At 37.2% G+C, this 27018-nt stretch overlaps 1 protein-coding gene across 2 annotated transcripts in view; it reads left to right on the top strand.

Annotated features, from left to right (window-relative positions):
- Positions 1 to 27018, top strand: part of LOC150099140 (QRFP-like peptide receptor) — a 109207-nt gene that overhangs the window by 75701 nt on the left and 6488 nt on the right. Inside the window, exons 2-6 of one of the 2 annotated variants that reach the window (XM_090403762.1) lie at positions 1415 to 1602; positions 8902 to 9159; positions 15950 to 16060; positions 18295 to 18457; positions 21747 to 23138. In XM_090403762.1, the coding sequence (XP_090259888.1) occupies positions 1415 to 1602; positions 8902 to 9159; positions 15950 to 16060; positions 18295 to 18457; positions 21747 to 21913 (887 nt within the window). In that variant the 3' untranslated portion in view covers positions 21914 to 23138. Of the gene's footprint in view, positions 1 to 1414; positions 1603 to 8901; positions 9160 to 15949; positions 16061 to 18294; positions 18458 to 21746; positions 23139 to 27018 lie in introns of those variants that run through there. The other variant, XM_090403761.1, reaches the window with a different exon arrangement.

Genomic DNA, 27018 nt, shown 5'->3' with positions numbered 1-27018 from the left:
ATTGTAATAACTTCAGTCCACTTTTTCATTTATTTGCTTGTGTATCTTGCTTTCATAAATAAATTATGTTTTGAATTTTGTATATCAAATTTTAATTATTATTTCAATCGGCTGCTCTACTTGCGTACCGAAGTTTGTGTATTGAATGATTTTCGTTAAATACGCTTCGTTTGGTGAAGGTAACGTTTGAAGGAGTAAGGAAGTTATTTAGGGTTCTCCTAAGACTCGACGTGATCTAAGTTCGAATCGGAGATGAGGAAACAATCAAAATGATCCAAACTCGATTAACAATGATAACATGCAGTCTGTGGAATTTTGAACATATAAACAGAGTGAAGGAAGGAGGGGTGGTCATCAAAGCACGATGAATAGATGAAGAAGAGGAGAGAAAAGGAGAAGAGATATGATATGATAGAGACACAGAAAACTAGTAAGGGAAGAGCTTACACTGTGGATACAGCGGAAATCGTGTAGCTCATGGTAAGTGGGAAGGAGTACTCCGTGGTATCTCTGGAAGTAAGAGCATGGTCATGAAGCATGTGAGGCCAGAGTCCTTTTCAAGAGCGTAGCTACTCAATGGAATAAGCAGCCAATGGACATTACAAATGAATTCAGTGAATGCTTTCAAGGATAGGCATGATAGGTGGTGAGGCTTTTCATAACCTTCAAGAACTTGTTACGATGAGTCCATGATTCCGTGCGGGTGTCTATATAATAATATTAACGATGTTTTTTATGGTATTTCATTTGCTCTTTATTCTATTTTATATTTTGCATACGTCGGTTTGTTCGTTATACAAGATCTTTGGCCCAGGCAACTTTTTCTTCCATAAATTCGGATTTTTAATCCCGCAACTCAAAAAAAACAACCTTAGAATTCACACTATTTCCGATAATAATAATATGTATGCTAGTGTTGGGATTAAGGATCACAAGATGGCGGCAGTAGTGAGTGATAATTAAAATGAATAATAGTCCTGGGTCAGCTAAGGGTGGACATTGTCTGTTCTTCCATTTTCCAAAAGTTAGTCAGAGCTACAAGGCTTTGCTTACTCCCCTTGAGAATAAAAGATGATTTTTTATTTTTATATCTCTGACATAAAAATGATATAAACTATTTTTCAAATGTTAAAATATAATTTGAAATATAATTAATTACTCATATGTACACACAAAATACAATTCTGATTTATAATCGCATTTTGTTTATTTTATTCTACTAATCTTGCATTATTTTAAGTTTTTCTGCATTTTAAATTTTCTTCTTCATTTGTGTTTATTAAATTTTATTTGTTTTTACGTATTGAATTTTATTTTCAATGTTTCGGATTTGTGTTTGCTGATTTTTTTCTTCCCCAACGTGGGTATCGCATGACTGATTTAGGAATGTGTTTTTTTTTCTTTCTATTTCCAGTGACCTGTCTGACCTCAAGTGTTCTGACGCTGTCGGCGATTTCCTGTGATCGTTTCATTGCAATCCTGTTTCCTCTGCACGTGCGGATCACCAAACAACGGACCAGCGCGGTGATTACGGTGATCTGGTTAATATCGGCGCTCGTGTCCATTCCCTTTCTCATATATCGACGCTACAATGAGTATCAGGTAACGCACCTCTGATTGGCTACATTGGCATAGAAATAATAATGGTCCAAACGTACCCACAAGTTGCCATTAGCAACAAATTCTAATACTGTTACAATCCATGAGATGGCGCTTGTTTATAATCCACATTTTATTGTTGAATTTTACTTTTGGCATTGTTAACTGTGATAAGCGGTTTTATAGCAGAAATGCTGTTTAGTAAAGGCTAATTTTGTTTGCATGCTGCTTCATGGATGTATTCATTACAGAATTCTGCTGTGATCAGCAATCACGTTCTGCTACTGTTGTAACAGCATTACAACTATTCTTAGCAGCAACAGTTCGTACCAGTTAGCAGGAACATTATTGGCAGAGTAGTTTGACTCCGAATTAACGGGCAATTCACTTTTTTTTTCCCAAGATTTTTTGTCAAAACTCAGAGTGGTCTATTACTCACCATAATTTTGCCTTTCCATCCGTCTGTAATTTCACTTCTCCAACGCGAAAGAAAAAAGTTCGGAAATGAAAGACATCGTATCGCCATCTGTTTTTGTTTTGTTTTTATTCAAAACAAAAGCGAGGGTGTTTCAGGTAATACGATAAAGAGCTCGTTACGCATGGGAAGGTTCTGAATGTCTGAAAAGAGTGCTGGAATCATTTCTTTCGTCATACGCCACAAGAGAAGGCATCACAGCTTTGTAAGATGGCAAGATGATGTAATGCGTGCATGATTGGCACGACAACGAATTTCTGTCGGAACAACGCCGACAGAAATTCATCACCAGTTGGTAAACGTGTGTGAAGCACGCGTCATCTGAAGAAAACAAGTTCCAGTTTGCTGTCAGGTCGTTGATGACGACAGAGTCGATGTCCAGATGAGCAGAGAATACACATGATCTAGCACATAATCGGAAAAGAGAAAGACAGAAGTAAACTGGGTGACATAGCCCAACAGATTAACATCTCATTGGATTTTTGCTGTTATTCGGATTTACGAAGGCTACGATCTCATCTCACTGGAAATAGAATTGCGCAGAACCGTCTTGGATAGAGAAAAAAAAAAAATGTCAAAGCTTCTGATCTTGCACCCAGTGATTTCCACCTCTGTACCGCCGAAGGAATACCTAGCTTCGAAGCAAGTGATACTGAACGATGATTCCCACCTTTCGATTATGCGAGCATCGAAGGAATACCTCACTCCAATGATAACATCTCAGATAAGAAGTTAGGCCACCGAAGTGTAAATATCGAGCGCTGTTTCTCCGGGTATGATTCGTTCAAGATAAACAGGTGTTTTCCGTAGGGTGTGCAATACTTTTTGATCTTGCAATGGTTCCTACATTGGGGTAATTTTACGGAAAGGATCCCATCTCTCCTTCAATAGCACAGTGGATACCAGTTTGAGTGGCATAGTTTGAGCAAAATGATGTGGAAAATCGAATCTTCGCTACACTGCACTGAATTTATATCAACCCAATGGAATACCTTTGGATGAACTGGAATATCACATGCAGGCCTTACCAGGCATTCAACGAAGCGGTAATACTAAGAATTTATAGTATGCTGCAACAGTACGATGAGCTGAAAAGTTCTGATAAACACCTTGAACAAAAATGATATTAAAACAACTGATATAACCTCGAGATAACATCTCTTAAAACCCTTTAATCGCTATGTGTCATCAAATTGTAATAATTTGTTCTTTTTCTTTCATGTGTGTGTGTGTGTGTGTGTGAACACACACACACACACACCCTACGTTGACAAAAGTAGTTTGACACCTAGTTGCGGTGGTGGTTAAGAAATGCGGTTTAATTGCGTGTCCCACTAGTATCAAGTGGGACCACCTTTGGTCTGAATCAGCAACTACCCTTCAGGACATACCTTCAACCCATTTCTGATACGTCGCAACAGGAATATTCTTCCATTCCTCGAGCAAATTTACCTCCGTTGCTGATGTTGATGACGGCCGCTGTGATCGAAGCGAATTCTGCATTCTAATTCGTTCCACAGATGTTCGACTCTGAGTCAGCCGGTCCGACACTTCAACGTTGTTTTGTGGAAACCAGTCTGCGACACGCAGTGCAGTGTGGTGTTGAACATTGTCGTGCTGAAACATGCAAGGGTCACAGTGTCGGAAGCATGAAGTTCTCCAGGTAGTCATCAGACGTCATGGTTTTGGACACATCTACCAAAGGACAAGCCAAATCCAACTGAAACACCCCCACCCCCATACCATTACGGAGCTGTCACCAAACTTGACAGTTGGCATAATGTAGTCCTGTCGGAACCATCCCCCGGATAATCTCCAAATTGACACACGACCATCAGAGTGAAACATTTGGAAGAGTGATTTGTCTTTTCACAGAACTCTTTCCAAATCATTTGCGGTAGGTACAGGAACAGCGTGAAAGACACCAGTTCAAACGTCGTTTGCCGTTGAAAGGGGGAGGCTGATGTGTGGCTTGCTTGCAGCAGCTCTGCAGTGTTTGCGTAAGGCATGCAACTCTCCGCGGACAGTTAAAATGCTGACAGATGTACATGCAGCAATTTCCAGGTTGACTGCGAGGTCCACCACTGATGACCTGCGGGATGCTCGACCATTCCGAGACAGCTCGTCGATTTCGGTCAGTGAATGTTGCTGACTTTCCAGGATGCTCGTTGATTTCTTTATACTGAGGCGGGTAGCAATGTCACAAATAAAAAGACCACTGATGTGACACCCAACTGCCATCCCACGTTGCAAGTCTGTCAGTTCAGCTGAACGTGGCATCTTGAGATCAAGTACAGTGCAAAACATGCAGCACATCCCACCTTTTGTTAGCAGACTGATTCTGAATATTCGCATGTGGTAGGATCCGAAATTTACATGGCACGTAAGGTGTTCAAATACTTTTGTCAACATAGTGTATATTTTCTATCCTCGGGGAAAACGCTTTCGCTGAATTTCTAGTCATGCGTTTAACAGAAATGAATTCAATTGGGCAACCATCCGTTCTCAACAGACTTCATAAGACAGGAAGTTAAAGAGACAGCAGAATTTTTTTCTTTCGAATTTCTGCTTTTAGAACGCAGTTCAATTAAAAGTAACCTTCAAGGGTGTCTTAATAACCTTCGATGTATTCATCGAATCAATTGCCACTTCCGGTTGGCGAAATCAGACAAACGGATGTTTTTATAATGGGAACTTCCTATTGGATACGATACGGAAATCCTGTCAACACAAACGCCCATGCACAAAGCGTTTACAGTTTTGCTGCTAAATTTTGTTTCATCGTATTAAGAATTTACAGTACAAAACTCCAGATATTTTCCTTCTTTTAATTTTTGTAAGATTTCGTTTTAAAAGCGAGGATTGTCATGCGATTAAGTGTACACATCGGGGAGCTCCGTGGTGGTGACAGCGGGGCTACTTGAAAGGTCAGAAACAAGCGGAAATCGATATCAATATATATGGAAATGGGTGGCTCATATTTAAGCTCGGAAATGCCATCAGAGAAATGAAGAATAAGTGGACCGGTAATCTATGCCGCTCTCATCGGATCTGGCAAGAGGATACACGGTGTTTGCGGAGAGACACTTAAGGCTGTCCAAATGTCGTGGCTTGTTAGCGATGAGATACAAGCTGATAGGTGATGTTGTGCCCGTCTTATAACACTCCCGGGAGAACATACGGATTAAAATGCCATAGTCGGAGCTTCGGAACAATAAAAGACAAGCACCGTACTTCTGAAGTGGCTGAGAGACATACAGGTACTAGATAGAAAATTGGAAACATTGCATCGGACTCAAAGCGACCCCATAAGCACTATATCAAATATTGGCTGTCCTCAGCATTGTATTAACTAGAAGTCATCAGTGTTTTTGTTTTGCAATTCATATTATTAAGCACCTGAAAGACACAGAAGAATAGAAACTATTCTTTATTTGAAAACACCAAAACTATGAACCTCTCAACGAAGTCGTGATAAATAAAATGATCTCGAAGCAACGAATGGTGCTTATCTAACTTCGTGGACGTTTCCATGATGCTATATCGTCGAAAAACGTTCAATTCTTTTATCAGTTTTTTTTTCAGTCGATTCTGCTTAAATAATCTCGACAATATGAGCATTTTTTATTCAAGAAGAAACTCTGGGCCTTTTAACCTCTGAAAAGAAAACAAAATTCCTCTTAGAACATACAATCACATACACATAATACTCGTTAGGATCAGGAACGCAGATGACGGCTGTTGTCTGCCGTGCGCACCTCAGAAATTTCACTCAATAGTAAAATTACGAAAATTTCATCCTGGTTTCGTTATTCTCATTGGGGGGAAGATAAATTTCACAGCCCGCTGTGAGACCACCGTCGGGCTTATTGGAAGCCTGAAGTGGCTTCAGAAGGTTTCAGGTTTGATCTTTAGAACAGGGTTTCCGGTAAATAAAAATAAATACATAAATTCTTATAACATGGTGTTGGAAGAAATTTTCGAAGAAAATCTACAAATATCAGCATAACGTGGAGAACTCCGCCATACAAGAAGAGGTGTCTTCGTGGTATTCGAAGGACTGCATAATTTGTAGCATGTTGAGAGATGAATTGAGCGTGGGTTTTTAGAAGAATGGTGAAGGCAACTGGGATTCGTGTATTCCCCACAACATTTTCAGACCTAAAGCGTGTTCCAGGTAGGTCGTTATTCCATGTCACTGCTTCGCCAACAGAATCTTCTAAGTTTTAAGCCGCAGTCGAATCCACTGTACGATGACTGGTGGAATAAGAAGTTCAGCATCGGCCCGACGAACGAACTTACGAAATCTAAATTGTAAGTCTTTTTTGCAAGTTAATCTTCACCCATTACGAAGAGATAGTCCCCAAGTTTTTATTTCACGTATAGCGCTCGGGTTTCATCCTGTTCGCAGTCCTGCTTGATTTTCATGTTCACACAAATTAGGAAACCTAAACTCAGCAAGCCAAAAACGAACTTTTTCGATTCACTGAGATTGGCGCCATTTTTCATTGACACGCATGCACAGTGTACTCGTTTCTTTCTTTATTTTATTTTTTTAAATGATTATTGTTTTGCATTTTGGAAGAGAAACTTGCACAAATCTTGGAGAATTTGTGAAAACGGAAACTGCAGGAGAATAAGCTGACTTCACGCAAATATAGGAGTTGTTAGGATCAGATTTGTACTTAAAGAGTTGGGTAACCATGGAAACATAACAAGAATCTGTATTGTAGTTTTGTTAATCAGAGAAAGGCCGTTCAAAGTACTACAATTATATATGGAGTAAATGGGAGATAATTCAAAACAGCATATAACCAACACTTAATTTTGAAGTGGGCACTTGAGAAACGGAGGAAATACTGGAAGACATTTGAATGGATAAACAATTTAGCATTTTAGAGAAAATTCTTACTAAATATGGCAAATTAAATTTGGAAAGCGACAACAGAATTCGCGAAGCTGGTATGGTAGGAAGTCAGTTGAATAAATTCATACGGAATAAAAGAGAAATTAGTCGGAACACTAAATTAGCTGTATACAAGACAGTGTTCAAACCAGTTTTAACTTATGGATCTGAGAGCTGGGTCAGAAGCAAAACACTTGACCAAAGACTAGAGACCGCAGATGTGAGAGGCCTGAGAAAGATTATAGGCATGAAGAGATCGAATCAATGGCAATATCATATTAAAAACGAGGATATTAGGAAAGAACTTGACATTGTCAGCATCCAGGAATGCGTTAGCAGAGCTAATCTCAGGTGGTATGGTCACTTAAACAGAATGGGCGAGGAAAGATTAGCAAAACAAGCGTTTTCTGTTAGAATGCCAGGATGGCAAGTAAAATACCAGCAGGAAGATCTAGGTGGAGTGATGCAGGAAGAAGTCTAAGAAGACCGAAATACAAGATCTGACCAATATTCGAGTTCTGACCACAGAGGAATTTGCACAAAAAGTTTCATAGGAAGGTAGTAATAATGGAAACTTGTCATGTATAAAGTATCCGATGCTCCTGTTATGTATCATGGATCTGACAAGATTCTATTTTGCATTCGCGAGTTGAATAAAATTCCTTCATTCTATCGGTATGAGTTTGTATAAATCATCTACCACCACATGATGTGGAGTCGTTGGCTTAAATGCATTGTCTATGCCGAAATTCGGCAGTCTGACTTGGCACTGGGACAGCGTTCATTGAATTTTAAAAAATTGGCTTTCTTGATTGTCCTTTTTTTCTTTCGTTACGGTCGTCAGTTGAAGCCCACCCACAAGACAAGTGGACAGATGGAGGGATCAAAAGGGAATGATTTCATTGGTTATTCTTTAACGACCAAGGAAAGATTGTTAATAAACAGCGTAAAAGATAACTTTGCAATAATCTTTATTCTGTCAGCAAATTAAAAGAAATAAATAAAATACGCCTCTTAAAGATTGGGAATACTCAATTCTTATCGCTACTCATTACATGCGTAGTGTTTGCTTCGATTATAATTGAAACTATTGGCATCCTGTGGAGAAATTAATCAATTAACGTATGATGATACGGCGGCCGTGAGTCCCCTTTACGGGGATGTACGGCACCATCTAATTTCTCCCAAATTTTATTTGGGCTCGGAACCGGCATAGCTGACGAATCAGGCCCATGGCTGGGTCAGTATTCCTGATTGCAATCAGTGTGTGTTCACGGGATCGGTTTGCCTGCTTGCGGGATGAAAACCCCCAGATATACTGGCGGAAAAAATCCTGCTGTCTACGCCCAAGACCAGCTAACTTGGCTATGGAAGATCCTTAAGCTCCTCGCGTCAGGCATCCTGTGGGAAAAAACTGTTATCATAATGGGGTCTTTTCTTTCCTATTAAAATACTCAACAACTCATAGAAGAGATTTTTTTAAAACGTTAACGCCTATTATCAGACGCGCTGTTTGGCTTTTCAGCGCTGTAACTTTCGGCAATGTTTAGAAATCCTTGGCCAAACCAAATTATCATTTTTCACCCATAAATTAAACACTATACGGGATGAAAGCTTCCGAAGGAGAAAGAAGATAAGGAACAGCGTTCGATGAATAGCTCAAGTGTTTACTTCCAAAGACGCTCGAGGATTACATCACCCTGAGAGAAATAAGTCGCACTTTGAGTAATAAAAATAAATAACTTTAAAAAAATAAAAATTTAGAATAGCGATCTAGTCGGATTTTTGGCGATAACATTTGCTCAAAGATGATAAAATGTATTTTAATACTGTATTCATTCGTTTTAAAAATAGCTTCGCATCAATTCTTTGTTTACTGCCATGCGAAATTCCTCATCAGGGGATGTTTGTTATTTTTCAGTGGAGCAACTTCCTAGAGGGCGTCTGCGGCGAGGAGTGGCCCGCAGTGGTGGAGTACAGCGTCAAGCATCAAAAGTGCATCAAAAATTACCCCTCGAAGCAACTGTATTACACTTTTGTGTGCATGACTCTGTTCTTCTTGCCTATTGCCATCATGACAACCGCCTATTCTCTCATCATCCGAAGACTGTGGATTACACAGCCACCTGGCGAGGAAAATGCTGCAAGTCAGAATATTCATCATCGGGCTAAAAAAAGGGTAAGGAATCGTTTAATAGAAAGAATTTGTGTACGAATTATTTATATGACCATGTGGTGATTAGCATGCTTGATTGTAGATTATTATAATGATCACATAAAATAACAGAGAAAATAAATGAAATAAACAAATACGTGTTCTCCAAATGCTAACCGAGTTTCTTGTTCTTTTTGATGCCCCTGTACAGAAATGATGGGAGATCGTCAGTGGCTTGAGAACGTATCATGTTTGGTTTCTAGAGTAGAGGCAAATTGGGAATTATTTCTGTTTTACAGCATTAAGAATAACAACTCCGTTTTAATGATAAATGAAACTGACTAATAGTAAATAAAAGGAGAGAGGCGAACCCGCCCCTGTCCCTCCTACTGACGTTTGTGGTGTGCAGCTATGGTTTTAAGACTTTGTTTACCGGTTTCTAGTGTGATAGATAAAGTTTGTTCTGAAGTGAGTTATTTACTACGAGACAACTAAGTGTGTTCACTGGCCTGTTTATCGGGTTTTCAGTGAATAAAATGGCTGATTTACTGAAGCAAAATCCCTTACATTTCCGTATAAAACTGGCTAACTCACCTTCATTTAAAAGGTTGGTCTCGTCGTCCATGGGATTCAAATCCAAGTAATCATTTCGACTAAAGAATACTTCGATTTATCCGAATGCGTTGACTCTAAAGAAACAGTGATGTACTTTTTTCTTTAAAAGATTTGAAGAGAAATTAAAAGTTCTTAAAATAATGATGGAAGCGCAACTCTTGCATTATTACCAATATTTCTATAGAAAATTTGTTTTAAAAATTTAATTTATTGCACTGTAAATGAACATAACGAACCAAAACAGAACAAAGCGAAAGGCACTTGGAATCTGCAAAACTTGATAAGCATCGCAAATTCCTTGTCGATACATTTCAGTAAAATTAGAAAGTTTAAAATATTAGGAAAACCGGCAGTACATTCACACATAGAACTTCTCAATATTGACATGCATTGCAATATTCAGATTCTCCCCTCCCAGCGTGTATCCGATCACTGGACGGATATAAATAACTTCTTTCTCTTCTCTATGATTGTTATGTCTAGGGCTTTAATGACTAATCGTTCCATTTTGTTTCCTTGAGTCTATCGACCTTTCCCAAAGCTGACTAGCTCTTTTAATGAATATGATTCTGGGCAGTGTGCACATATCTCTGCAATATTGGAACGTCTTTCACATCTAATTGGTGACTGATTGAGGCGTGGATTTCGGACAGTAACAAAGAAAGTCTGTTAATACCTTTGACCATCCACTAATTGAATATCCAACTACGAAATGGCCAGTCTCTTTGGAAGCAGAAAATACTCTGAATTGTGAGAGTCGATGCAGATAATTATTCTTGTTTACAATCTAAGTAACCAGCATTACACAAGTTAGTAGAGCGCAAGATTACAATGTGGACAAATGCCAACCCATTGTCTCTATTGGAATCGGTTTAGACATCCACACTGCGCGCATTCTCTCTCTCCATAAATATCCGGTTAATACCGAAGCGTTGGCGTCGCTGCTGATTCTGTCAGCCCGTCAAGATACAAGAAACACCGAGCTTTAATTTAGTGTCCACTGTTTACAAATGTTTACAATCACGTTCAGAACTGTAACAAGTGAATCTTAACTTCACTCATTAAATTCCAACATTCGCGTTGCAAATTTGCCGGATGTGCATTGTTCGGAAACTATGCTGTGTATGCGCCCTCTGGCGGGAGAAAACCTCACTATATACACGTGCCTCTTGACATTAAAGAGGATCGAGTATCTCCATTCTGCTAAAAGAACATTCTACTTTGTGTACTTTCATCATAGCCGCCCCTCTTCAGGTTGTTCAAACACTCATCATGAGGGGGGGGGGTCAGCCCATCTTTGGGAAAAGATACTCGTAGGTCTATAATCCTACCCCACAGCGTGCTCGGCAGGGGAATGTCTGGCATCCCGCGGGCAGGAAAACGCATTAAAGCCCAGAATAATAGGGTTAGCAATGCAGAAGAACACGCAACAAAAGGATCCATAGGTAAACAGACAGCCGCCGACCAAACCTTCTCTTCCATCCGCAATGAACTATTTTCTGGTGCCGGAAATGCTTTAGTAAACACAATTTTCTCGTTTGCATTTCTTGAAAGTCTATTCGTTCAGAGTAGAAAGATTTTTTTTTTTTTTTTTCCCCGCCAAACTTTGCCTCTTCGTATTCGCTCATGCCCCATCTGTCTGTCGATTCCGTCTTTTTATGCGTTTCACGTGCACTTCCGAGTGTTCGTTACTTTTCCATGCACCTTGCTTCCTGAACGAATGACTTCGGACTCTCTCTCTCTCTCTCTCTCTCTCTGCCGTTTTGTGCAAATGTCCAATGAGAATTATAGTTCCCGTAATCGCAAATGCGCGTGTTTGATATTCCTTGGGGTTCTCTTTGTGATTAACATACGTTCAATACATTGCCAGAATGATCTTGCCTTGAAGCTATCCCCTGCACACACACACACACACGACTTCAATCGACAGTACAGAGGTCTCGGTGACCTCTAAACCATTCAATGATTATGTTTAACGTTTTATATTTGAATATTGAAAAATGCTACTCTATCGAATGATATTTTAACCATTCTTAGCAATGTTAATACGATATTCTTTGAATTGAAAGAAGGATATGAGTTATAATGAGCATAATAAATGTTTATTCTGCTCATTAATTAACTAAGATTAAAGAATTAAAATAAAATTAAAATAATTAAATTAAATTAATTATTAAATAAATTTATTAAATAAATTATTGATTAATTAAATTAAATTATTAAAAATAATTAAAAAAATTAAGAAAATAAAATTAAAAAATTAACTAAGAGCATTTCTAAGGAAGATAAACAAAAGTTATCCCGGTTTTTAGTACCTAAAAAGTCCGTTCGTTTTTTTCTTTTTTTGTGGCACTTCGATCTTTAAAGTGACACCACAGATGTCAAATACTGATCATCATCAGCAGCTGAAGGGAGACCAGATGTAACTAGTAATTAGCGAATTATGTTTCCGCATGTGAAGTAGGAAAATCTGTGATAGTTTGTTCTTTGGTTCACTGATGGCGCTGGAGTTTCTCTCCAGAGTGCGTTTTCCTTATTTGTTATACAAAGAGCTTACATACTGCGTTAATACTTACCGTAGTAATTGAGTAATGAATACATCATTAAATAAATTGAAATCTTACTTTTAATTTAAAAATATTTTATATCTTCTGGTGTATAATTAATAATATATTTTAATATCTGGATTCACAAAATAATCAAATAAAAAAATTATATTTTTCCGAAACGGGACAAAAAATATTCTAACTGAAATGTATTATTTGCAATTTTTCCTTTAAATATCTGACGACTGCAGAGGGCGCTGCGATATTGCACTGTCGTTACTGGACTTTTGCGTACACTTTGAGAAGTAACGCATTGTCCATCGCAAATTAACCCCCAAAAAAGCAACGTAATGGCAGAAAAGAAATTTTTTTGGTTCGTTACCATGGCAACTTTCTTCGGTTGCTAAGGGCGACATTTCTTTATGACGTCCGTTCTGGAGTTCTAAAGGAAACGGACAGACGTCAGTTAGCACTGCTGCCAGCAGAAGGCGATAAAGTTTCCCCACAAAAAAAGAGTGCGACTCAGACGACCTTCTTACGATCTCTCATCCGCTTCCCTTGCGAAGAAACAGAATTGTAGCAGTTCCTCAAGGAAGCGGAAAACACATTTTTAATGGACGCTTGCAAACTCCAACATTTTTTCGTTTCATATTTCGTTTGCACTTACACACTTGTTGTTTTTCCCTCCGTGCATTAACGAACTTTTTTCTCAACCGCATAGTGCAGACTTCCGTTCAAATGTGCGCAGTTTTAGTCCGGAGTATTTTCTCTGCCACTGAAAGACAGGGAGCTCAGATGCGAAATATGTTTATGATTACTTAAATATAAGAGCCAATAGGCTTCATTTCGGCGATATAAACATTATTTAAATTAAGGGGATATTAAATCCCACATTGTTTTAAAACCGAATAAGAAACTCAAAGATTGGTCTAGCTACTCACTGATGAAGCCTCAATAAAGGCTGAAACCGGTCTGGGTAGTGACCCCCCCCCACCATAATGTAATAACAGCATACATTTCCTAGGAAATCTGTTTTTACATTATGGAAAATACCAAGAATAGCGATCAGAACTTTCCCCACCTTTGCAACGAGTTGTCCGGTATTGTACTACGTACTAGGGTCACTTGCATTAGCTCACGCTAGTGGTCGCCGATATTTTTATAGTTTTTTATACTATATTCGGCATGAAACTCTCTGATTCCAATCTTTGAGTTTCTTATTCGGTTTTAAAACAATGTGGGATTTAATATCCCCTTAATTTAAATAATGTTTATTATATTAAATATATTTGAAATATTAACCATAATATTTTTAAACTTTTAAAATGATAATAGTTATTAGTCTTTTAAAATACATATATATATATATATATATATATATAGAAAAAAAGTCTATTAAATTATAATAATTAATTAATGGTTAATAAGTTAATGTTAATTTTAATATAATAATAATAATAATAATAATAATAATAATAATAATAATAATCACTAATTCTAAAAATTAAGCTGAATAATGATTAGTCTTTCAAATTATAGCATTTTAAAGTATTTAAAAGTATTTCAGTATTATTAAGTATTTAAAATATAAAATATATAAATCAGATATATACAGCAATTTTCAGCTTCTCTCCCCCTTCGGTAGCATCTTTTGGTGCGTGCTTCAGTGCCAGAGTTTAAGATTGCAAATTTATGGAGATTCAAACTCAAAATTACTTAAATGGAATAAATTTTTATTTTATTTTATTTCTTTATTTTATTTTTTATGTTGAGCCCATACACGAGAGGTTGGTTGATCAACCTGTAGTACATTAGTACTGTATAAGGGTGGATTGTATACATAAATATAAAGTGCGTCTCAATATTTTGATTTTGTTGTTGTTATTTCGGAAAAAAATTATAATATCCTCCCGACGCCCTCACCACCCACCCCCTCTAAAGAGAAGAACTATTTGAGACGAAATTTCCAATCTTTATAAAGTTTGACACTGAGGGAAATTCTGTCGCCCACCGTTCGCCTCTCAAGTAGGAGATTTTCCAAGTCCGAGTCTCGTTACCCTTGAAAAACTTTCCGCTGATTAATTTTATGGTCCGTAACCAATGCTCTCTGCTCGCGGGACCACGCGACACTGTACTCAGCTATTCCCGTTCACCTCCCCCCCCCCCTTTTCCCTCTCCCCAAGGATAGAAAATGGCTGTCATTACAGTAATTGCCCGAGCTACGAACTCTCGCAGGACATCATTGAGGCAAATCCACTGTTCATCGCGTGCTGCCATGAAAAACGCGCTGTTGATGTAGTCACAAACAAAATAAACTTCACTCGCTTAACGGGCGCCATTTTTTTTTTATTGTGTAAAAGGGCAGAAACCATTTTATTGTTTCTTTCACCGATCTGAAAAGAAAGAAAGAAAGACACAATCAACTGACACTTGAGGGATATTCCTGTTATTGTTGATGGTGTTTTTGTAATTACTTTAACATTTCCCACATAAGAAATAGTCAGGAAGCAAAGTCTCAGAAGTGGAGCAGATAAGGCTTGATTAAATAACAAGCCGCAACCTTGAAGATAAACACACTTGAAATTTAATCCTTTTATTCGAAGAATAGTACGAAGATAAAAATCATCTTAAATGCAAAGGACGCAGTAAAGAGAATAAAAGTCTCCGATTCAAATCTCATAAGTAAGTAAAAGATCACATCTGACCTTTAGTTACTCGAAGGACAGTTAAAAGGATCTCTCTCTCTCTCTCTCTCTCTCTCTCTCTCTCTCTCTCTCTCTCTCTCTCTCTCTCTCTCTCTCTCTCTCTCTTCTCGGTGTCCGTTTTACGGATTATGTTTTATTTATGAAAATTCTGCATTGATTGTCGAATGTGCGTCGATTACTTAATACCATCAGATTTCTTAAAGATTACGACACTTGAAGGTAGAGAAAACGAAGGAAACAATCAGTATCATCGGTTAAACTTAAGATGCCATACGGCTCTATTGAAATTCATCGTACCAATCCACGTTGGCTCTTTTAAAATACATTTACAGAAAATAAATTCAAAACTTACAAGAACAGCAATGCAGGTCATACGACACATGTCGTATGACCTGCATAGCACCTGAATAGCGAATTACATGTTTTGTTTTTTCCTCGCTGGTAGTTGAAGTAATGGTTTGCTAACTTTTTAAGCAGTAATCACTAGTCACAAATAATTAAAACTGCGTTTATTTTTAACCGACCATCTGAGACGTCACGGTTGAGAGAGTTTAAAGAAATAAAAATGAGTCCACATTTTCTTTTCCTACCGTCTTTTGATAGCTTACACAAATCGTTCAAAAATTCGACGGCATTTCTATCATTAATCGATAGAAATCCCGTCGAATAAACCTGGTGTTTTCTATGCTTGCTGATGGGTATTCCTCACAGTTGCGTACAGACATATAAATCTATCACCGCCATTACGAAATCTTCCGCCTTGTCATCATATTAAGCACGGGACAGTTCACATATAACGATGCTCTAGTGCCGCACTTTTTTTTTTTTTTTTTTTTTTTTTTTTTTTTGTGGACAATAAGCTAATTGCAAACGAATATAAGGATTGGGTAAAGTTAGCAGCAACACAGAGAGATAATGCCGATAATGCTTCGATATTTCTCTTTTCAGGTGATCAAGATGGTGTGTGTCGTTCTCATCGTATTCGTGGGGTGTTGGATGCCTCTGCAAGTGGCCATGCTCTATTCTCAATTTGGACATTTCAGCTACGAAAGTGGGGCGGTAAGGGTTTCAATGTTGCTGATCTTTAATCACTTTGAAATTGGAGAAAAGACTGCGATCGATTCGTACTCTTTTCTTCAATGACTCGCTTCCTGATCCACCTGCTTCAAATGTAATTCAGATATCCTTGTAGAATTCTCCTTTTGCTTATCGACATTCTTCCCCAACATTCTTCTTTAGAAAAGGAATATTCAAACGATTCTTTCTTCTCTTTTCTATGTTATCGATTGGGTGACAGGAGAATAGTAAACAGAGACTAGCCACACTTTCGCACCGAGCAGTAAAAGCAAAAGAAAGCTTTCGAGGATAGAAATGACAAATTTGTCTTCTCTGCTCACTGCAGTTTCCATTCATGGACTTCAAAGGTTGAACCTTTCTACAATAATCCGAGAAAATGGGAGTAAAAAATGCGGTGTGGCTCAGAAAGCAATCGCTTTGCTACTTCTGCTATAGATAAAGTTGCAGGGCCATCCGTGTGATGGACACACTTGTCGGAGAAGTAGCTGGATATCGGCTATCACAAAGCTCACCCGTAGAACAACTCAGAAGGATCACGAAAACAAAATCCACTTCTCTTCTTCTTCTGTAAATGTAAAATATTGGAAAAGTTTACCCTTCGCTCTTCACTTAGTAGGAGTAGGAACGTGTGAGATAGTTTGCCATTTACTATACAAACAGCGTTGGTTTTCTCTAGAAATAATTTTCTTTTTTTTAATTATTATGGACGAATAAGCAAGAAAATGCACCATAGTTCAGTTCTTAACTTATAGATATGGCTTATATTTCATATATTATATAGATATGAAATTTTTGTCAAGGACATTTTTTTCCCTTTATATTACAAACAAACCGAAGGGCATCCATTCCCTGCTTGTTGATGCTGCCGGATCCCCCGGTCTGAGGTTGTGGCAGGTCAATGGGATCCAGACAAGGAACACTAACAGAGATCAAAGAAAAACAAATGACTCTATGAGGAAACCAAATGTTTTTTACCTGTAGTAAGAATGGATAATACATAATTATGTTGCCACGTAGGAACGAATGTTATATTCTATATGTCAAGGAAGAGTAAATGAAATTGCCATTTAAGTTTGCCACTGGACACACAGATGGTGCTGGGATTTTTATCAAAGATGGGATTATTATTGTTATTATTATTATTATTATTATTATTATTATTATTATTATTATTAGTCTTTGTCAAAAACAAAAAACTTTGTCAAAAAATTATTATTGAAAGACTTGGGTCGGAAGCCCGTGTGGACGGCGAAGAATCTTTATGAGGCTTTTCGAGTAAAGGTGAGTTAGCTGATCTCATGCGGAAGCAGCAAGATTTATTCATCCGGAAACTCAGGTTATTCATTCCTGGAGACAGGAAGACTAACCACAAGAATACCCGTAATCAACAGACGTAATAATACAGCCCGCGCGGTTAGCCTAATGGCTTTACGCTACGCAACCATGCCTGGGGAAGGAGTGTCCCAAGTTCGCTTCCCGTCGAAGACGTGAGGAACTTTAAGGCCTTCCTCAGGCATAGCCAAGTTAGCCGGTCTTGGGCGCGGGCAGTAGGGTTTTTCCCGCCAGTTTATCTGGCGTTTTTCATCCCGCAAGCAGGCAAATCGGCCCCGTGAACATACGCCTCTACAGCCAAGAATATATCCCCCCAGCGGCAGACTAGGCGACAGGTCGGTTGGGAGTGGTACTAACAAGTAGTCGCATCCAAGTAACACGCGAACCCTGCATAGGAAGCTGGAATAACGCGCAGCGAAAGAGAAGAACAGAGGTAATAATACGCTGGACTCATCGTCATAGCTTTAGTTCGTTCTGCTGTAACTGCGAAACATCCTCCCCAGTGCAACTCAGCAGGCAGAAAAGGCTAATGAGTACAAAAAAAATGTATTTATCCATTCAGCTTACCAACAGACATGTTTGCAAACATGTCTGTTGGTAAGCTGAATGGATAAATACCATGCATGTTGGATTGCTCATCCTTTTTATGTTCTAGATATCCAACGCGTAACAAAATCATATTTCAATGACCAAACGTGTCTGGACATGTCAGGTGAGTTCAGTTCTTCAGGCAAAGTTATCAAATAGGCTAGATGTTTGTTGAACTGGACATGGGCGATGATCTAAACGAAAATATTTAATCCACAAATTGTCTAACAAATTACTAATAAATAAGTCATCAAAGGCAAAGTTGTTCCAACTAATTCCTTCTTTCCATTTTGCAGCTGCCCAAGTGGTTCACCGCAGTGTCATACTTCGCCACCTTCACAGCGTATGCTAACAGCGCTCTGAATCCCATCATCTATGCGGGATTTAACAAAAACTTCCGCCAGAGTCTGTGGTTGGTACTGCAATGTAGGTGCAGACGAAGAGTGATTGCGAGGCCTCGTAAGTAACCTCTAATATATGCCCCATTTATTATTTAAAAAAAAAAAAATGAGCTGAAACAAACATATGAACAGAACATGTGATTTTGGAAATAACTTTGGCAAACTAGAAATCCGGTTTTCAAATTTACAAAACCCAAAGGGAAAAATGATCTCACCATCATGAAGGCGGGTTCTGCATCTACACAATTGTAGTAGTTAAAAACGTCAATCCCTTTTAACGCCTATTATCGTCTATCACTCCTGTTTGGAATATCCTAACTGAGTTCCGATCCCAAATTATCACATAATACTCAGCCTTACCATAACCAAACGTGGAACTCAAAAAAATTCCGTGTTTGGTCACCTTATCCAAATCCTAGCCAATCCACGGTACTGAAACGTCCCCTATAGAGTGTGCATGCATTTTGTGTGCTATACTTACTAATGTCATTGTTAATTGCAGAGCTGTATAAGCTTTAAAGACGTAATCACTCGTTCCAGTGTTATTAGAGACGCCACTAAAAAAATAAAATAAACTAACTTCAAAAATACATTAAGCCTAATCTATTCTCAGTGAATATAGAACACTTTTGTATGAGGTCAAGTAGCGGAGATAGTCAAGCCGGTATGAAAAATAAGCAGTTGTCACAAGATGTGTTACTTAATCTTTGTAAATGATTTAGGAGCGAAATGAAACACATGGGGAGAGAGAGAGAGAGAGAGAGAGAGAGAGAGAGAGAGAGAATATTCTGCGGGAACAGTTTAATCAAATACACTTCATTCATACAACAGAATCAAAGGAAAAATTGTCACAGTAAATAAGTTAATATAATGATTCTTTTCAGGCTGCTGCTTATAATAACCGATACACAGCTACTGTGCAGCCGATGTTATATTAATTCCACGGTATTGTGTATCACTTCAGTAATAAGAGTCATGTATGCAAAACACTCATCGGCAAAGCCGCAACACTTACCTTTTGTTTCAGGAAGTAGTTTCCTGTTGTTTTTTTTATACTTCGGATCAAATAGAAGAGGTTAGAGAAAACTATTCGAACCTAGCACTGATTTTTAATAAAATTCTGTTAAAATCAGAAATCAGTTTAAAAGAAAAGTTACCGATTCAGGTAAGTAACCATAACTAATTAAGCCTAACCAACCCACGTAGAACTAACTTACAATTCTTGCTTCCAGGTGGCAGCCGAAACAGAACTGGACAAATGATAATTTATTATTAATACAGTACTGTGCTGAAATTATCATTAAAGATGGAAATACAGTATTTAAAACAATTTATTAAAGTTAATCTAACTACTACAGTAATTAATTTTAAAATGATTTAAGTGTAAACTAAGTATATATTTTCAAAATGTTAAAATATGACATCTTATTTCATGTGAAATAGCTTTTCTCAAATCTAAAATGTTAAATTTCGTGTAGGGACATCATTCATCAACATTTGATATCACTGGATTAAAAGCATGTCTAATTCTATATATAAAAAAATTAAAATATATTATATAAATATGTAAAATATGCTTTAAGCTGAATTTCTGCCTAATATTTTATTAATTTTATATTTAATAAAAATATAATTAAAATTAAACAAAATAAAAATAAATCTAAAATTTAAATTCAGTGTCGGTTTAAATTAAAGGTGAGTACTAAATTAAAAATACATAAATAAAAGCAGAATGCAAAAATTAAATTTGTTTTAAAAATAAAATAAAAACAAAATTAATGTCCGAATATAAAATTATATATTTAAATAAAAATTTAAAGTACAAATCCCTCACTTCAAATATGAAATTTAAACTTTAAAGTGGGCCATAAAAATCTTTAGCGGAATTATTATTTTTAAAATAAATTTAAGTTTATACTATGAATTTATATACTTCAATTTGAAACAAGAATTTTAAGTAAAATCGAGGTAATGAATACATAAACTAAGCATTTTATTTCAGCAGGAAGATAAAAGTCACTCGAAGTATTAGTAGACTGTTAATCTTATGCTTGATTAACAGAAAATGTGTTTAAAAAAAAAAAAAATCTGCACCGGAAACTAATTTTCACTTACTAACAAAAGCAATGTACTAATCAGTGTACTATAACATCAACTAAGCTCTAAAGTCAATTTTATAGGATTTTAAATATCCAAACTGCGGGCCGTAGATCTCGCCTATTTTTCCTCTTTATCTTTACTGACCTATTCCTTTCTGCACCTTTCCTTATCCTCCCCCGCTTGTATTTTTGCCCTATAGTAGCGGAATACTGATTGGAGTTTACAGCAAAGAAAATTCCAGGTAGGTCCAAGTTTAAAATTTTCTGCCTAATATTGAATATTACAAACATTTCTCTTCCTTCATATTTCTTACTTTAAATTCTATTAATTCTCTAGTCATGCATGAAACAAAAAAATTGTCCTGATGCAATTATCATTATTATTATTATTATTATTATTATTATTATTATTTTCGTTAAATGAAATAAAGAATTTGTTGCTGTTTTAATGTAACTTCTTTTGCCTTCTTAATTAATTAAAAACCGAAGCAGAATTATTCGTATTGTGTACAATATATTAAGCTCGTAATTCTTAAGTGTTTAAGCGTTACAAATAAATAATAATATAAAAATGCACACATTACGCACCACAAATTGCTTAGTTCTTAAAGGCCGCTATTTAACATGCAACTCTCTTATCAGAATACATTGAGTAGCAGACGCATTGAATACAGAGTAAACAAATCCGAGTACATTCCAATGACGTCACGTGCCTTCAAGTGCTTCATGTCAATTTCCGATGTCACGTGCGGCATTCTGAAGAGTACAGGAACGTGCTGACCACGCCTGTGCATAACTCTCCAAAACAATTTTTTTTTAATCATTTTTATTTTATATCAAGTATTAAATGTAACTATAAAAGTTGTTGTTTTTTTTGAGGTTTTCACTTAGTTGTCAGTCTTAAAAGGCAGTCGCCAAGTACAGGGAATTTTTGTTTTGAAAGTGGACATTAAGAATCTTTTTCTTCATTTTTCTTTTTCGTCTTTTTTATCGTTATATTTCTCAAAATGACACAAAAAATTCACTTAAGAAAAAAAAAAGTTTTTATTTCATTCTTATTTTTATTTTATTTATTTATTTTTTTAAAGGAAGCTCTATCAATATATGCAAGCTGTAGTTGCTGGCTCCGTTGTGGTTGGCAATTCTCTTGTGCTTTTTTTTATTTTTTAAGTCATGTGATTATTGAAAAAATTGCGTTGCGAAAAATTAATCAAAACATTCAATTGTTAAACTGTGTTTATCTTTCAGGTTGTTTATCAATGAAGAGCTGTTGTGCGGACAAACATCGTTTCCACTACCTGAAATGGGTGTTGAAGCCATCGCTCTCTTTGAGATCAACGCTTTCCAATTACGGAGGGAGTCTTCGAGACAGTGGAATATACAGAACTTCAAGAAGAACTTCGTTTTACGTGTGACACTTCCGTAGAGAAAAACCATGCGTTTGTCTCAAGGAACTCTCTCATGAATGAACACATGTATTTGCGTATGCGTCATTTTCTAATGGAGAAGAGCGAAAATAGTTGAGCACTTTTGGAAGCTACACTTATGGGTTTTTCGAAGTTATTTTTGAAAACTCATAGTGGTTGCTGGAGATCCCACGGGAAACACCATCACTTGTCTCACTAATTTGTCGACGTGAACAGTGCGAAGTCAGTTGCTTGGGGTGGCCCCTCTGCTAGTCATTTCTCAAATTGCTGCATCCCCCCCCCCATCCGAAGAGTACTCAGCTAATTAATTCTTGTCTTCTGAAGCTCGTCATGACTTTAGTCGCAGTATCGCCATAAAGAGATCACGATTAATTACACTTATACGCGATAATATCGATTATTTTCATGCAAGTGCCGTCGGCATTTTATTTCCCTGCAACTCGAGTGTTCCTTCTTTCGTGCAAAACTCACAATTTATTTGATACCGAATTTATTGTCCGAAACTAACTCAGTCATCCCTCATCCACGATCTGCCGTGCACTTGGAACGAGAAAGATCACTTAAAGCGTTTTGAATCTTGCATAATATTAGCATAGCAACCGTAGGCCTTATACACCATTGGTGATTGTTTTAGCGTGCAGTGACGTCTGATTGATCGCAGCGCCATCAATTATGGCGATATCTAGGGGCTTGGCAAATAATGTACATATTGTTTAGATTTCCTACGCATAAAGGCCGATGTAGCTCCTTTTTATAAAATAAAATGTGGTGAGCGAGGCTTGTGTGATGTAAATCGCCTCATGGGATAACTTTATATCAAAAAATTCTTCTTAATGAAATTTTAACGTACGCAATTCCTAACGGAGAGAAGAAATATATAAATAAAATGCGTATGTTAAAATACTTGCAACGTAATAAAGTACGTGCAACTTAATAAGGTCAGCTAATTTTTACACTTTACTAAAACTGAATGTCTTATTTTTTAAGGACCTTCATTGGATTTCTCGTTATTCGTAAAATGACCGATTTGAACAAACCTTAAAATCTCAATTGCTTAATTATGTACGCAAAACGTGTTTAGCCGGTAGAGGACGCTTTATGAACTAACGAATAAAGCGTCCTCTACTGGGTAAACACCATTTCTAATTACTTTCAAGAAATTCATATTACGTATAGTATTTAAATTCTAACTTGTGCCCCTCTAAAATTAACGTTTCCAACTGGTCTTATTGTATATTGTATAACATATATACAATAATATAATATATTATTGTGTATATATATATATATATATATATATATATATATATATATATATATATATACAAATAAAAGTGTATAACAAATAAAAATAAATGTAAAACTAATAATATACATGCAGCAGAAGAATATTCAGGAGATTAACCTATCACCATTTCGAATTGGACAATCATTTAGCCCTCCATAAAACTCGTACAATGTCGCAGTTCTTTCCATTTTATTCAATTCATCTCATACGATCTTCAGCAAGTGCAACACATCGTCACTTCCAAAAGTTGGTGTATCTCGAAGGTAACATTTCGTGAGGTGATCTTTGGTATTTCTGTCCCCTTAGGGTTCCAGATAAGCCACTGCTTGCAAGCCGAAACAACTAAAGTGTACCAACAATTAGACCTTTCTTGACACTTGACTCTAAATGTCCATAATGCGTGATCATAAAAGGCGAGGTTAATTCGGGACCACAGGGTGGTTTTCCACAGTCCATTTATACCGTGCTTACCACTCTTTGCTGGGGGTGAATACACACTGCATATTCTTAACAATGAGGACCAGCTTGAAGTGACAACATATTGTAAATGCAAAATGAGATCCACGTGGGATTTTTGAGCTCTTATGGTCTTCTTGATTCTTCTCGAACTTAACGTATGTCGTGTGCTTTCTAAAACTCGAAATATGATTGTTCTTGAAATCATTTTATTTCATTTGCAATATTATTCACAATTCTGTGCCAATTTCTTGCGATATTGAACCCGATCAATAAAGATCTCCATTGCCTTCGAATGACATAATCGATGATTTAATTCTTCATCACTGGCTTATCCCATCCAGATAATTCCGTTTATTGTCTTGTCCTTCCGATATATCGAGTGCGGGACTTCCCTTCCTGAAAGTTATTTATATGCAGATGGCTTTTACACGCGAGCACAACATTTTTGCCCATAATCCCAATCTTCCCTTTTCCTATTTGGGCGTCTTTCCGCCAATGATTGATCTTGGCCAATCTGTGGCCTACTGAATTAACTCCTTACTTCTACTCTGTGGTAGTCGATTCTGTCCTTTGGCCATCGGAAGAAACATGGCCGATATCGGCGAGAATTCCAAATGACGAGAGATGTGAGTCGAGTGCACCAGAATTATCCTTTGTCCATTCTAGTCTAGTCGTCGAACGTAGAACTCAAGATTAAGGACGTGCAAACACACACGCAACTTCCTCACCCCTTATTTAAGGGTTATATGTGTTGGTTTGCATTTATTCGTATTCATCCTGGAATAATTGAAGTCACTCAGGATGCATCATATAATCCAAGAATTATTGCAATATATATTCCATCGCTTGTTCAGTTATTACAATTATCGACCACTTATCTGTTAATATACTTATTTTAATTCCACTTATTATTTGCGTGAATGTTCCTTTAAGGGGACTGAATGTTTAAACTGTTTTTATGAAGCAATTGCTGTAACAGAACATGCAGAGATGTGTTGTTGCCTCCCATCCTACTTGCAACAACAACAACAGCAACAAAATAATAATAATAATAATAATAATAATAATAATAATAATAATAATAATAATAATAATTGCTTTTTTAAATGCGCTTTGGCTTCTAAATAACACATCTCTGTCCATATTCGAGCAAATGTATTAGTCTTTCAAATAATGTACAGACAGTTTTTGGTTCTACTCCAATGTTTGCCAAATGTTAAAGCAGTTAATATATGTTGATTTTTGTTTTGTTTTTAAAGTGATATTTTGATAAGCAAAATTTGTCTGTGTGTGAAATTAATGTGCTTGATTTCTCTCTGAAAAGAGAGAAAAGAACAACAGAACCCATGTAAACCTTTGCCTATCAATAAAGAGTTTAAAGTACTGTGGACTCAATTCACTGTTTTCCACTCCGCTTCAAAGGCTCCTTAAAAGAAATAGAACCATTCAAACATACAAAAGCCAGTAGATAAACTAATCAAAATATCACCATTTCTTGAAGATAAGCAAAAAATTATCTTCGGAAACAAAGTTTGAGAAGAGCATTCCTACTAATAGCTGAATAAAAGCGACAGAAAATGACATTCACGAACAAAGTGCATTGCGGCTCCCTCTAGTGACAAGGAGGAGCTGCAGTGCACTTTGAACTACGTGCAAAAGCAAATCTTTAACGAATAAATAGCATCGCTACCATTCAGTTAGCACCATTCATGGCCACATGTTTGTAAACAAGATGGATTAGCGCATATGAGTTAAGTAAGCTGTCCCCCTCCCCCCCCACCACCACTTTAGAGATCACCGAAACCAAGGAGCAAACAAGAAAGAAGGAGGCCGTTTGGATCGTCATGCGTACACAAGGTAAAGTAAATCTCAAGGACGCCGGAAATCATTTGATCTCTTGGACCGAGCAATATTGCACCCAACAGATGGATGGCAATTAACCGGGGACGACGGGCCAGTTGCCCTGTTGTTCGCTTTTACATTGGAAGGCTAACAAGAGAGAAAACGGCTCCTTTATTCTGTCAACAAAATAACTGCCCGAGGATCGCACGACACAGAATCTAACGATGACAGGTCCAGCGATCAGTGAGATGCCTTCAAGGCAGGCTTTCTTCAAACGTGTGCTTCTAGAAGGAGGTTCTGTCCGTCACAAATAGTGCATTACACATTAAGTAATGGTATCCTATGGATGCACTTTTTTCTCCATAAAAAAAATTGTTTCCATTCTATTTTTATCTTCTTTTTTTTTTTCAGTTTAATGGTGTCTGTTTCAAATATTTCAGAAAAATGTATATACACAAACACCTTTGCTGTGTTGAAACTTCTGGAATGAGTTATATCCTCAAAATCAGAACCTCCGTAGCTTAGTCGGTATAGACGAAGCCCTTTAGTCGGAAAGACCTAGGCTCGATTCCCGTCCATAACGTGAGGAGTCTTTATCTGGTCTCTTTCGACTAAAGGTGAGTTAGCCGGTCTCGTACGGAGGTAGGGTTTTTTTCACCCGGAAACGGGTTTTTCGTCCCTCAGAATAGGCAAACTTGCCCTGTGAACACACACGGACTTACAATCATAAGATACATACTTAATCCCACATTAGGTGGGCTCAATCAGTCTCCCTCAAAGGGAAGGGGGGGTAAAGAGGGGAGAACCCCATACGAATAAATAAATCCCAAACATCCTCTAAAAATCACATTCCAATGTGGTTTTCATATGTGCCCAAAATTTATGAAGAAAATCATTTAAATTCTATTGAACAAAGCACTCAGTATATGAATAGGCTTCAAGCATTGAAGACGTATTAAACATGAGAGTTCAGGCTAATGGGACGACTGTGTTGTTTATCCATTGAGTGGATTCTCTTGATGATTTTCCAAAAGGGAAAAAAATTCACCTTGTTAGGAGACCAGGTTTAAAAAGTCCTTATAATTTTCCTCCTGACCTAGAAAGGAAAGACAGTGAATTCTAAATATGTCTTTCTAACCAAAGACAGGACATCGTCATTCCAACTACGTTACAGAGCAACCAAAATGTATGAACTCTTTTACGATATATTAGTTTTTGAACGATCAGCAGTATCATATTTATGATGACATGTAACATATCTAGCGTGCTATTCATTCTGAAAGACCCGAGTCTGATTACTGTCCAGGAAGAGAAGAACATGTAGAGGGCTTTTCAACTGCAGATGAGTTCTGTGGCCTCATGCGGAGGTGGAAGATTTTTTCCTACCGGAATTCGGGTTTTTCATCTCCCGAAAAAGATGCAAACTGGCCACTACACGCACACAATTCAGTGATGTAGTTTCCGTCGTAATTCTGAAACTGATTCGAATCCGAACTAAAGGTAG

Source organism: Typopeltis vanoorti, chromosome 14 (assembly GCF_054136105.1).
Source record: "Typopeltis vanoorti isolate ZY-2024b chromosome 14, IOZ_Tvanoo_1.0, whole genome shotgun sequence".
In the NCBI taxonomy this organism is placed as follows: domain Eukaryota; kingdom Metazoa; phylum Arthropoda; class Arachnida; order Uropygi; family Thelyphonidae; genus Typopeltis; species Typopeltis vanoorti.
The sequence above is the reverse complement of the archived record's forward strand: the minus strand, read 5'-3'. Positions and strand labels throughout refer to the sequence as shown.